The 13,732-nt window shown below is 41.8% G+C and overlaps 1 protein-coding gene across 1 annotated transcript in view; it reads right to left on the reverse strand.

Moving 5' to 3' along the window:
* Positions 1-13,732, reverse strand: part of cacna1fb (calcium channel, voltage-dependent, L type, alpha 1F subunit) — a 51,389-nt gene that overhangs the window by 13,972 nt on the left and 23,685 nt on the right. The window contains exons 10-28 of the mRNA XM_050064268.1: positions 13,023-13,097; positions 12,564-12,645; positions 12,439-12,465; positions 11,803-11,963; positions 9,589-9,814; positions 9,305-9,512; positions 8,654-8,774; positions 8,270-8,345; positions 8,070-8,136; positions 7,934-7,994; positions 7,554-7,656; positions 7,006-7,135; positions 5,703-5,762; positions 4,299-4,405; positions 3,595-3,682; positions 2,948-3,055; positions 1,456-1,508; positions 1,203-1,349; positions 612-813 (exon numbers count right to left, since the gene is read on the reverse strand). Of these exons, the coding sequence (XP_049920225.1) occupies positions 612-813; positions 1,203-1,349; positions 1,456-1,508; positions 2,948-3,055; positions 3,595-3,682; positions 4,299-4,405; positions 5,703-5,762; positions 7,006-7,135; positions 7,554-7,656; positions 7,934-7,994; positions 8,070-8,136; positions 8,270-8,345; positions 8,654-8,774; positions 9,305-9,512; positions 9,589-9,814; positions 11,803-11,963; positions 12,439-12,465; positions 12,564-12,645; positions 13,023-13,097 (2,102 nt within the window). The remainder of the gene's footprint in view (positions 1-611; positions 814-1,202; positions 1,350-1,455; positions 1,509-2,947; positions 3,056-3,594; positions 3,683-4,298; positions 4,406-5,702; positions 5,763-7,005; positions 7,136-7,553; positions 7,657-7,933; positions 7,995-8,069; positions 8,137-8,269; positions 8,346-8,653; positions 8,775-9,304; positions 9,513-9,588; positions 9,815-11,802; positions 11,964-12,438; positions 12,466-12,563; positions 12,646-13,022; positions 13,098-13,732) is intronic.

Here is a 13,732-nt window from a genome sequence, read left to right on the forward strand (position 1 = left end):
TTTCAATTATGTGTTTTTGGACGTTTGAATCTGGGGCGCCGTCAGCCTCCATTAGGTGGAGTTGTGTTGCTACCTCCTCTCCCCTTGGATCTCTGCAAGTGATGTGAGGACTCTAAAACTTCACCTGAGCCTCCCTCGGCATATGGGTGAGTAGATAATGGCTGAATTTTCATTTTTGGGTGCACTATCCCTTTAAGACAATTTGACATGCCAAGGCAGTTTTTAATCAGAAGCCTCGGCTTTCTGCTGCTAAAAGAATAAAGGTTCTGGCTGTTATGGTTTTTAATTTAAATAGATGTATTCAGGATTGTGCAAACAACCATCTCCTGCAGCCATTATGCCGAAATACCACATCTGCACCGCACGTAAGGTAACGTAACATTTCTTATGATTTGTAAGTATATTCATGGACGTTTGTTCTGGACGGACATCAGAGATGATGAGATGTCACACTGAATGATATCAACATGTGTTACATGACTGTGTTCATGTTTCACTGAGTGATGAAGAGGAGGATGAAGATCATTTGACTGAGTGATGAAGAGGAGGATGAAGATCATTTGACTGAGTGATGAAGAGGAGGATGAAGATGTGTGTGTGTGTGCTCTTACCTGGTTCTTGTCCAGCTCACAGTTCTTGTACTCCTGCTCTCCCTGCTCTCTGAACGTGATGATGACAAAACCCACGAAGATGTTCATCATGAAGAAGGCGATGATGATGATGTAGACGATGAAGAAGATGGAGATCTCCACCCGGTAGTTGTAGATGGGACCAGAGTTCTCCCCGTTAGCATCGATGGCTTTATACAGCAGCCTGGAGAGGAATAATATCTCCCATCAGCCACTGCTGCACCACATGTGACATGACAGACTCAAGGACATGTTAATACATTTATAACATTTATAAGATCTGATGTTTGGTTATTAAATGTTTATACAGGTCCAGATGAAACCATCAGTCCTTTAATCAATGAGTGCATTGATCAGTGTTAATCATTGTGAGGTATTGGTAAGAGTGTTGTATCAGTAACAACTGTAATTTATTAATAATAAAATGAATCAAACTGACAGACTGTTACTGAGGGAACATTTATTAATGATACTGTGTCTTATCAGTGCTACAGGATCTGAGCACTTCACCAGAGCATCAGACTGTTTCTGTTCGGTTGGTTAAAGTTAATAAAGTTTGAACTGCAGACTCACGCGGGCCAGCCCTCGAAGGTGGAGACGGTGAAGAGCGCCATCATCCCCATCAACACGTTATCAAAGTTAAAGTCACTGTTCTGCCAGATCCTCTCTCTGACCATCGGCAGGTTCACGTCTCCGTCTTTATACACCACGAAGGTCCCTCTGTGCGCACGCACACACACACACACACACACACACACACACACTCAGTGATGTCATATCTCAGTGTTTAAACTAAAGTCTGTCTCCGAGCTGAATAAAAACGTACTTGCACTGTTCAGGAGTGTGTTTGGCTTCGTCTGTGCAGCGATAAAATTTACCCTGAAACACAAACAGACGTGACTCATGACATCAGTCAGACTGTAAACAAATATAAACACATATAAATAAAGTTGGTCACATACAGGAAGTCAGCAGTCAGAGGGTAGAAACACTTAAAGTGATTTTTGTGTCTCAAGAAGTGACGTCATAAAATGAAACTTATATCAGTCTGAAGACTAAAACTGATTTTAATATTTAGCTTTTAATATCAAATCACATCAGAAAACACTGTCACACATTTAATACAACATTAATATGGAACAAGTGACGTGGAACTTTTTGTTATGTTGGTTTTGAAAATTCTTCTCGAAGAGGACAAATGATAATAATATCTCTACATCTCCACTCTGATGGGGGCCGATATATAAACTAAAAGCCCCACCCCCTGGTTGTATGACTCCACCCACCAAAGTCATCAATTCAGTATCTGACCAAATGTCTCCCCTTCTGTTCCTGAGATATGACGTTAAAACATGATGATGTCACAGTCAAGCTGACCTTTGACCTTTTGACCTTCATTATTTTATCCTGTTAGACATTTGTGTCAAGTTTGGTCAAAATTAGTGAATGAATTCTTCAGTTATGGACAAAAACATGTTTTCTGAGGTCACAGTGACCTTTGACCTTCAACCATAAAATTCTAATCAGTTTATTCTTCAGTCCAGGTGGACGTTTGTGCCAAATTCAAAGAGTTTCACTTAAGGCGTTTTCGAGATATCATCTTCACAAGGATGAGACGTATGTGCGTACGCACCAACGGATGTACGAATGTGAGGATGTACGTAGGAACATACGTATGGACATATGGATGGACCGACCACCAAAAACATAATCCCGCCATGGCGATCCTGGCGCAGAGGCATACAAAACAAAGATCTCATGATATTATAGAACACATGTCGATGTGGACAAACAGCTCTACTTGTTTTAACAGAATGTGTGTGACAGATATCAGCTCCTGTGGAAACGTCTGAAAATAAGCCTGTCTCAGAGGAGGACGTCCTCGTCCTCAGAGATTTGGACAGACGGACTCAGACTTTCTATAAAAAACAGGTCAGAAATATTAGAACCTGATTTTTGAGTGTAGAAACAAACTGAACAAACATTTTGACGTCTTCCAGCAAGAGAAAGCTACGGATAATAAAAGTGATGAATCCTGTTCTGTTGAAGCTGATCACTGTCACATGTTTAGGATTTACAGATGGTGCAGTTATATATAAGTTACTTGTAGATAACAGGTCTGATTGGCCAGATGTTTGACATTAACATGAATGACAGACTAACAGTGAGTATACAGTACTTCCTGTTCACAGTCTGTAGTAAGATGTCCCAGTGTCTCCAGCTCTGTGTCGTCACACTCAGTGTTCACAGTCCGTCCATAAAGACGTGAGCTCACAGTTCGTTAACAACAAACACAAGGAATATAAAAACTGTCTCACCTTGAAGAGTTGGACTCCGATGCAGGCGAACATGAACTGAAGCAGCGTCGTGACGATCATGATGTTCCCGATCGTCCTGATTGCCACAAACACACACTGCACCACATGCTGCAACACACAAAACACACAAGAATACACATTAAATAGGTGTCAGCACATTATGAACTCTGATCAGGAGGCTCCACATCGGCCCCCGCTAACAGCTGGTCCCCACAAACTACTGGTCCACACTTAGTATTGGTCCACACTAACTATTGGTCCCCACAAACTACTGGTCCACACTAACTATTGGTCCACACTAACTACTGGTCCACACTAACTACTGGTCCACACTAACTATTGGTCCACACTTAGTATTGGTCCACACTAACTGTTGGTCCACACTAACTATTGGTCCACACAAACTATTGGTCCACACTAACTGCTGACTGCCTTGTTTGAAGTTCGATTGAATCTAATAACTGTACATTAATTTTAAACTCCTCAAACATCCAGATTCACAGGACACATTAACAGATCTCTGCAGGGTCTGTCCTCCTGGTATCCTGTGATCATGTTTTTAATCCACACACACACACACACACACACACACACACACACACACACACACACACACACACACACACACACAGTCAGTGTGTGGTTACCTTCAGTCCTTTGGCTCTGTTGATGGCTCTCAGAGGTCGGAGCACTCGCAGGACTCGGAGGATCTTCACTACAGAGATGGCACTGGAGCTGCAGACACACACACAGACACACACAGACACACACACACACACACAGACACACACACACACACACACACACACTGAGTCAGTTGACTGTTTACATCACATGTAAGGATTCAGTACATTCAGAGATGTAGCTGCTGTTTTCTACCAGCAGAGTGCGCCACACACACACACACACATTAATACTGAACTGTGAAGGATCAGAGCTTCATGTTTGACTCCAAAATGTTTCTCACATCTCTGCTGATCAGTTCCTGAGTCTGTGTTTGCACTAATGTTTTTCTGCCTACATGTCTAAATGCACTGAGTTGCTGCCATGTGATTGGCTGATTAGCTTTTTGCATTAACGAGCAGTTGAACAGGTGTACCTAATAAAGTGGCTGGTGAGTGTGTGTGTACACATATATACATATATATATATGTACATACACATATCCATATGTATAATCTCAACATAAACCATCCTGATGTTTTTATCAGGTAAAAAGAAAATATGTAACGATACAGCAGGTGAAGACTTCCTGCCTCCACCTGTTGAAGAATCCTTCCAGCTGTTTGTGTGTGTGTAACATGGCTGCTGCTGCTGATGATGATGATGATGATGATGATGTGATACTGACTGCAGGAAGAAGGAGACCAGAGACACGCTGACGACCAGCAGATCCAGCAGGTTGAACCAGTTCCTGCAGAAGGAGCCCTGATGGAGGAACGCTCCGTGGACCGTCATCTGTCACACAGACAAAGATGATGATGTTTCAAAAACAAGAGAAGAAGAGAAAGAGTTGGTCTACCTCACACAGGCTCCGCCCCCTCCTGGACTCCCTGGGTAATTCTCTCCTCTGATCACAAGCGAGCATTTGCAGCTGAAATTTGCATAAATGTAGCCAGCCAATCAGGATGTGTCTTCCTGAATATGTGTGCACCCACAGTATCTATAGGACAGGAATGAGAGCATCCTGACTGCCCACTGATCAGCTGAGATGAACTTGACTCCCCCTGATGCAACTAAATGTTCCCATGCTCCAGGACGACCTGGGAACTAAGGTGTGCAGAGTGTCTATTCCTTGTCTTTTGACCCCTGCAGGGTGAGGCCATGGCTCCACCCAGTTTGGCTGCTCCCCACCGTGGTTGGCTGGTGCTCCCTACGACTCAGCTGCAGAGGTCATAAAGAAGCAGGCGGGCTGCGGCAACTAACCGTTACCCGGCAGGATCAGTGTGGCTGGGTCCATGTTATATCGCAACAAGGCGTTCACTCAACAGGCTCCACCCACTTTATGCATAGAGTGGTAGAGGGCGGAGCCTGTGTGAGATATAATGAAGGTTACAACATTGTAACCCTAGTTCTATAAGCACAGGCGGAGCCCTCGACCCAGTAATCTTGTCACTGGGTGCAGGATGGCAGACACCATCATACAGCTTTGAAATATACTCTGGGCTCTGCACATATTTGGGTCAGCATGTCCTGTTCAAATTATGGTGGGGGGTGCCTGCTCGTGGTTGGAGGAGAGTGTTACTGATAGAATCCAGTGAAGACATAGAAGCCAATATGGCGCCTATTCATTCCAATTGAGCTGTTCGCCTGGAGCATACGCCAGTTTCCGGGTTTACGTCCATGATATGGTGTTTCTCCTGCTGGCCCCGCCCACGAGTTCCCGCTCAGCTCGTAGACTTTACATTGTGATGACATCACAGATTTTCAAATCATTTTTTATCGGATTGAGGAAAGTTTGCAAATATAAAACCTCTATGGATTCAAAATTCAGAATAAAAAAGAGTCATAATTGTCCATGTTCACAGTTGGAGGTGTCGACAGTTTCACAGACGTCTCTTTTATAATGCTGGTCTGCGGGGAAAATTATATTTGGGCTGCAATAGTGTGAGTGGCCACCGGGAAAAATTAAAAGCAAGGCTGAGCGTGTTTCCTGGGGGCCTGAGCAGAGGGCTCTGCCTGCGCTAATAGAACTGGGGTTATAATATTGTAACCTTTGTTTCTTCCTCATTTACGGTGATGTTTTTTTTTTTACCTTTAACAGAATCTCCACGGTGAAGATGGAGGTGAAGGCGTAGTCTGCATAACCCAGAATCTGCACACACAAACACAGAGACAGAAAACAGAGTCAGGTTCTGACTTTAACTTCATTTTCACACAAAGTCATCAGTGTTAAAAAAAATCACATTCTGATTTAAGCCAAAGTTGGATTCAGACTCCAAGTCATGTGACTCGAGTTCACACTTCCGCCAGCTGTCACAGGAACCAAACAGATCACCTGAGACATTAATATGAGGTTTAAGTTAAAAGGTTAGTCTGATTCAGGCTCTCACATGTTTTTTCCACGTATTTTGAAAGGCTGTGATCATGTGACCAATGCGCTGACGGCAGTAAACAAGGAAGCATCCCAAGCTTCGCCTAGGCCTTTCCCCGGAGTGGCGTGTTCAGATCTGGGTGAACTTTGAGTCATTTGAAGGAACATCGTCACCATGTTCTTAACGTTACGTTAATTACGTAACTGTATTAAGGACGTGACATCATTCGTGGGGCACAAATTCATAGGATATCTTATGAACCGTTCTATGAGAATAAACTGATTACATGACTCAGACTGTGTTTTAGTGATGTCATCATGATGTCATCATGATGTCATCATGTTCACTGATCTCAGCTGTTAGTTTTACTGGTAGAAACGATGAAAGACACCAAAGATGAACTTGACATCAATACGCAGGTTTTTATCCAGAACAGAGGTGGCTAATAAAAGGTTAACATCCTGCGTGTGTGTGTGTGTGTGTGTACATACAGTATGTGTGTGCTGATTGTATGTTAGCAGTCATTTCTTTTCTCAGCTGCTGCTAATTGCTACATCTTGCATGAAGCCAGCTGCTGCACAGCAAGTGTGTGTGTGTGTGTGTGTGTGTGTGTGTGTGTACAGTTTTCTCAGGATCAGACAGTAAACTGGTGATTTTCTCTCCATGTGTTTCCCTCTTTAACCCGGTTAGTCACTGACCCACTTCTGCTGTGTAATCTGCTGAAGCCCCGCCCCCAGCTCAAACCACAGAGGTGTGTGGACGACATCATCAACGACATAATCGCGATGAGACCTCGCTGATTGGCTCTGAGTTTGAAACAGGAGTCTATCACAAGTCCACCAAAAACTCACCACTCGTTAGCTTAGCCACAATGCTACATTTCATTCTAATGGTTCTGTGATGTCACTCTTGTGTGATGTCACCGTCATCAGTTCGATCAGATCCCACCTCCCACAGCCTCCACCTGCTAACAGCTAACAGCAGCTAAGCTAACGCTCACACACACAATGTTTGTGGACTCACGTTGTTCCTGAAGGAGTGCGCTCTGATTGGATCCTCGGCAGCCAATGAGCAGCTGCTGAGGATGATGAAGACGAGGATGAGGTTGGTGAAGATGTGGTGGTGGATCAGAGTGTGACAGGCCACACGGATGCTGCAGACAGACAGACAGACAGACAGACAGACGGACAGACTTCATCTTATTTTTGTTGGCGTCCATTATCTGATGTCATAACTTAAATTCAACCAAACATCATTCTCTAAGTACGGTGGCAGCTGCTGGGACGTCATTATACTGACTGGATTATTATATTTCTCCCAGTTACAGTAATCCCAGTTCCTGAGTGTCCCTCTGCTGATTACTGCTGGAATGTAACTTAGTACAATTTCACTAGTATTTAAGTAAAAATCTGAGGTGCTTTTACTTTACTGGAGTATTTTAATCTCACACCACTTTTTACTTCTCCACCACACTGCAGAGGGAAATACTATACTTTTTATTCCACTAATATTATCTGACATCTTTAGTTACTTTACAGATGAGGATTACTGCTGGGCGTCGTCAGACTCACGGGTTTGTTTTGCTGAGGCAGAAAAACGCACTGCCTTCTGGGATTGGAAGAACCTTCTCTTTAGGAGGAGCCAGGTCGGCCATCTTCAACTGGACTCCTCCATCTGACAGGAGGAGAGGAGGAGACAGTAGGAGAGGAGGAGACAGTAGGAGAGGAGGAGACAGGAGGAGAGGAGGAGACAGGAGGAGAGGAGGAGACAGTACGAGAGGAGGAGACAGGAGGAGAGGAGGAGACAGGAGGAGAGGAGGAGACAAGGGGAGAAAGAACTCATTACTTATAAATTTAATTTGAACTAAATCATTTAGGCATCAGTGTGTTGTCTCTGTCTCAGATCGTTCAGCTCGTCTTCACACAGTTTAATAACTCTTTCACTAACTGACCGTCTTCTCCTTCAGGAAGCTCCTCCTCCTCCTCGTACTCGGTGTCTTCATCGATGTCCACCTGCAGAGACAAACAGCTGTCAGACGGACAGACTACATTTACGATTACAGATTAAAGTCAGAGCTCCATCTTCACCTTCGCTTCCTCTTCTTCTCCTTCTTCTACTCCAGCCTCCCCCTCCTCCGCTCCCTCCGTCTTCTTCCTGTAGGAACAGGAAATAAGAGACCACCGTGTTCTCCGTCTTTTATCGCCTCCATTTACTCCTCTTTCTCCTCCCTCCCATCCCTGTTTCATGTCTCCTCTTACTCTCCCTCCCTTCATCCCTCATCACTCACTCTTTCTTCTTGTCGTCTCCGTCTCCTCCTGCCAGGTTGTCCACGGCGATGGCCAAGAAGACGTTCAGCAGGATGTCTGATACATGTTAAGAACGCCCAACAACATCCAACTGTCTGACCTCAGCTTATTTTGGTGATCAATAAGTCACATGACCAACTGAAGGGCTGGACATGAGGAACAACACTGGAGAAGGTCAGATCATCTGCTGAAGATGAGTCTGTAATTTATTAAACGCCGTCACAGGCTGAAACTATGACATGATTACAGAGAGGAAATGTTCCCGTGTGGATGAGAACACCCGCTTTGTTCTGGATGTCAGTGAAGGCCTCACTGAGAGAGTTACATCATAATGCACCTGTTGTCAGGCTGCAGGTGAAGGATACAGTTACCACAGATGAAGAGGATGACAAAGTAAACGCAGACGATCATCCCTGGAAACACCGGCCCTCCGTACGCCATGATGCCATCATACATGACCACGTTCCAGTCCTCACCGGTCAGAATCTGCACACAGTCGACATCAGGATGACACGAGGAAGACTGTGTGGAGTGAAACTAAAGACCTGAGACTGGCTGTGTAAAACACCTTAAGTTGTCTCCTTGAATATGACACTCAAGGCTTAATTCCTCCTTAGCTGAGGGACTTACACAGCTGCACAGAATCCCTAAAAAGTTAAGGAAAAACGCTGACTCATTTACTGTGTTAAAAGAAATTTGTCATGTCACTGGAGAGGCTGGTCCTGAAGAACCTCTGCTCAGTAATCATCACTGGAGCCCTGCAGTTTGCCTTCAGCCCCACACTGGAGTGGAAGACGCCATCATCTTCCTGCTGCACAGAGCTTATACTCACCTTGAGGAGGCAGGCAGCACATTTGGCTTTATACACAGAATTGATTGAAAGTGACTGATCTTAAGGAAACCTTAATGAGAAGACTTAAGGGTGTTTGGTGCAACTGATTTTAATCTGAGGAAACTTTAACAAAATAATAAATAAAAATCTTATCTTAAGGTGTTTTCAGGTGCAGGTGTGTTACCTGGAAGCAGGTGAGCAGCGCCTGCGGGAAGGCGTCGAAGGTGCTGCGTTTGGTCTGCGTCTCGTCAAAGTTGAACTTCCCTCCAAACAGCTGCATGCCGAGCAGAGCGAAGATGATGAGGAAGAGGAAGAGCAGCAGCAGCAGGGAGGCGATGGACTTCATGGAGTTCAGCAGGGACGCCACCAGATTGGACAGAGCCGTCCAATGGCTGAGCGGACACAGAGTGATGTCAGAGGCGGGCTCAGCGAGGAGCAGTACGAGCTGCGTCAGGTGTGTTTTCTCACCGTGTGACCTTGAAGATCCTCAGCAGGCGGACACAGCGCAGCACCGAGATCCCCAGAGGAGGCATGATCTCCAGCTCCACCAGGATGGTCTCCATGATGCCGCCGCACACCACGAAACAGTCGAAGCGGTTAAAGAACGCTACAAAGTAATGAGCCAGACCCAAACTGTACATCTTCAGCAGCATCTCCACCGTGAACAGAGACAGCAGCACCTTGTTGGCGATGTCTGTGGTAATGAATGGGAACAATGAGCTCCAACATTTAACAACATTAAACTGATGAACACATGAATGCATCAATAATCACAACACAGTCATCTCATACTCTGCTGAATCAGTCATTTTACTTTTGGTATTTTAAGTTTATTTTAATACCGATGCTTTCGTATTTTTACCAACATTTAATGAATTTTTTGGCATCTAAAATTTTGACTTTTTGTCAACAAGAATGTTTTGAATTTTTGTTGACTAAAATATTTTGAATTTCTGCCGATTAAAATATTTTGAATTTTTGTTGACTAAAATATTTTGAATTTCTGCCGATTAAAATATTTTGAATTTTTACCGATTAAAATATTTTGAATTTCTGCTGATTAAAACATTTTGAATTTTTGTTGTCTGAAATATTTTGAATTTTTGCTGATTAAAACATTTTGCATTTTTGTTGACAAAAATATTTTGAATTTTTGCCGATTAAAATATTTTGAATTTTTGTTGATTAAAACATTTTGAATTTTTGTTGACGAAAAATATTTTGAATTTCTGCCGATTAAAATATTTTGAATTTTTACCAGTGAAAACATTTTGAATTTTTGCTGATTAAAACATTTTGCATTTTTGTTGACTAAAATATTTTGAATTTCTGCCGATTAAAATATTTTGAATATTTGTTGACTAAAATATTTTGAATTTTTGTTGACTAAATTATTTTGAATTTTTACCGATTACAACACTTTGAATTTTTGCTGATTAAAACATTTTGAATTTTTGTTGACTAAAATATTTTGAATTTTTACCGATTAAAACACTTTGAATTTTTGCTGATTAAAACATTTTGCATTTTTGTTGACTAAAATATTTTGAATTTCTGCCGATTAAAATATTTTGAATATTTGTTGACTAAAATATTTTGAATTTCTGCCGATTAAAATATTTTGAATTTTTACCGATTAAAACATTTTGAATTTCTGCTGATTAAAATATTTTGAATTTTTACTGATTAAAATATCTAGAATTTTTACCGATTAAAACATTTTGAATTTTTGTTGACTAAAATATTTTGAATTTTTTCCGATTAAAATATTTTGAATTTTTTCCAATTAAAACATTTTGAATTTTTGCTGATTAAAACATTTTGAATTTTTACCAATTAAAACATTTTGCATTTTTGTTGACTGAAATATTTTGAATTTCTGCTGATTAAAATATTTTTGAATTTTTACCAATTAAAACATTTTGAATTTTTGTTGACTAAAATATTTTTGAATTTCTGCTGATTAAAATATTTTAAATTTTTACCGATTAAAACATTTTGAATTTTCATAGACTGCGTTTCGAATTTTCACCAACTAGAATGTTTTGAATTTCATCATCTAAAAGTTTTAATTTTTGCCGACTAAAATATTTTGAAATTTCATCAGCTAGAACGTTTTGAATTTTTATCAACTAAAACTAAGAAGGATAAAAATGACTAAAATGTGACTGAAACTAATAAACGTTTTTGTTTCAAGACAAAATTTAAATTAGGTGTAAAAACCCCCACAACAAACCTCAGGGTGTACTGTGATGCACTGTAATTTTAATTTTAATTTTAACTATTTGAAATTTTAACTTTTTTTAAGTCATACCAGTGTTTTATATTTTATTTTATTGTAAGTTACACTGTCATACCAGTGTTTTATATTTTATTTTATTGTAAGTTACACTACGTATGCGTCTACTCATGAGCCAAAGTAACAAAATCTCGTTTAATATGTACACCGATGGTGTATTTGTTGAATGACAATAAAGCAAGTCTAAGTCCAAGTCTGGAAGCTCAAACACACACACACACACACACACACACACACACTCACAGAGTGAGTAATGACATTACTCACTCTGTAGACAGCAGCTGTTTGCTGTTGTATTAATACTCTGAATGTCTCATAGAGAACCTTTAATAAAACACTGCTAATATACAAACAGTGTGTGTGTGTGTGTGTGTGTGTGTTACCTTGCACTTGTGTCAGCCAATCAGGTTGGTTGTAGTGCTCGGAGGCACTGAGGGAGGTGTTGAGGAAGACAAGCAGCAGAACCAGCCAATAGAACGTCACCGATTTGACGGCAGTGCGACAGTTCCTGCGACAGACTCGATTCCACCGACGCAGTGTCCGACTGACGGAGAAGAGAACAGTCGTTAGTGAAGTGTGTGAGGAGTTAATGATGGACGTCAATGGCAAACGCTTTGTGTAATCAGTGAGGCTGACTGGAAACACTTTAGGTTTCACTTGTGGAAATGACACGTGGACGAGTTAAAATGTTCATTTAAGATATCTGTGACTCTCTACCGCTGCGACTACTCTCTGTAGTTTGAATGGAAGTCAATGGTAAAAGGTGACCAGTTGTAATTAAGTTACAGATATCTACAAGGAACATTTCCACTAGAAAGAAATGAATTACTGACTCAAGAATTGACATTTTAACTGGTGAGAAATTAATTGAATTCTTTGCTTAGAATTGCTGCTACGCAAAATTAAATTATGGAACGATAACAAGTCCAGAAGTGACTGTTGAATCTACGACTGCTTTAAATGCTCTGATTAAATGTTAAAGGGTTTACCACAGGATGTCCAACAGTCAGTGAACTCACCAGCAGCCGATCTTCATCATCCGAGAGCTGAAACGAGACTCAAGTTAGTTCAGACACTTTCCTGGTGTTTTAGACATGGTGTGTGTGTGCGTGTGTGTGTGTGTGTGTGTGTGTGTGTGTGTTACCAGCAGGCCTGGCAGCAGTTGGTGTGTTCCTCATCGATGTTTTCAGTGTTTTCAGACGCTGTTTCACTGGCAGGAAGACTCGCTGAGAGACAGACAGACAGACAGACAGACAGACAGACAGACAGGCCGCCACTTAATGTCACATCAATAAGTTGGTATTTTAGTCCACAGTGAATTAAATACATAACATACAGATGATAAACGTGATACACTGTGGACTGAAGTGATGTTTGAGGCAGTAAATTAATAACTGAGAGAGAGATGAGAAACGGGGTCACACAGAGACCCAGATCATCTTTCTACATTTAGACTGAAACACACACACACACAGACACACGCAGACACACACACACACACACACAGACAGACACACACACACACACACACACACACACACACACACATCTGAAACACACTCTCCGTGTGTGTAAAGCAGATAAATAAAGACGGAGGTTTCACCGTGTGTTTCATTGGAGTGACTGAACCATCCGAACTTCCCTCTCTTCTTATCCGACAGATCTCCCAGAGACGGACCTGAGACACACACAGGAAGTGTTTCACATGATCAGCAGGTCGGCAGCGACACGTCTCATTCATTCACTGAGGAAACAACAAGAACTAAACAACAACAGGGTCCTGAGAGTTAGTTCACATGGAGATGACAGAAGAGTTTTCCGTTTCAGAAAGAAGCAACTTCAACTCTGAACTGAAGCTGCTCACTGGCAGGTTTTCTTCTACAAACCCTGAGTCTGTGTCTGTGTCCTCCCTCTGACACATCCACACACACTGTTTTATTTCCTCATTAATTCACTTCATTAGCAGAGGTTTACTGTGAGAATCAAGGTCCTGGTTGGATATTAGTTCGTTATTCAGGACCATCTAAAGTTACCACTGTTATCAGCCGTCAGTTGTTTGTTTGAACAGTGGTTTTTGCCCTCATATGAAAATATCTCACAGCATTAAAGAGGCAACAGACAGCATCTTTTCCTAAATATATCATGATGAAAATAATGTGGGTTGCACAGGGTAGTGGCCACAGTAAAATCAGACAATCAGCGTTTACATAGGTTACTTAGTGGCTGTGCAATCTTTGCAATAAGCTTCTGCCACCGGTGCCGAAATTTCGCGGAAAAAAATCTGCTTTACGGCAGTAAACGCGTCATGTATTG

Source organism: Epinephelus moara, chromosome 16 (genome assembly GCF_006386435.1).
Source record: "Epinephelus moara isolate mb chromosome 16, YSFRI_EMoa_1.0, whole genome shotgun sequence".
Taxonomy (NCBI): Eukaryota; Metazoa; Chordata; class Actinopteri; order Perciformes; family Serranidae; genus Epinephelus; species Epinephelus moara.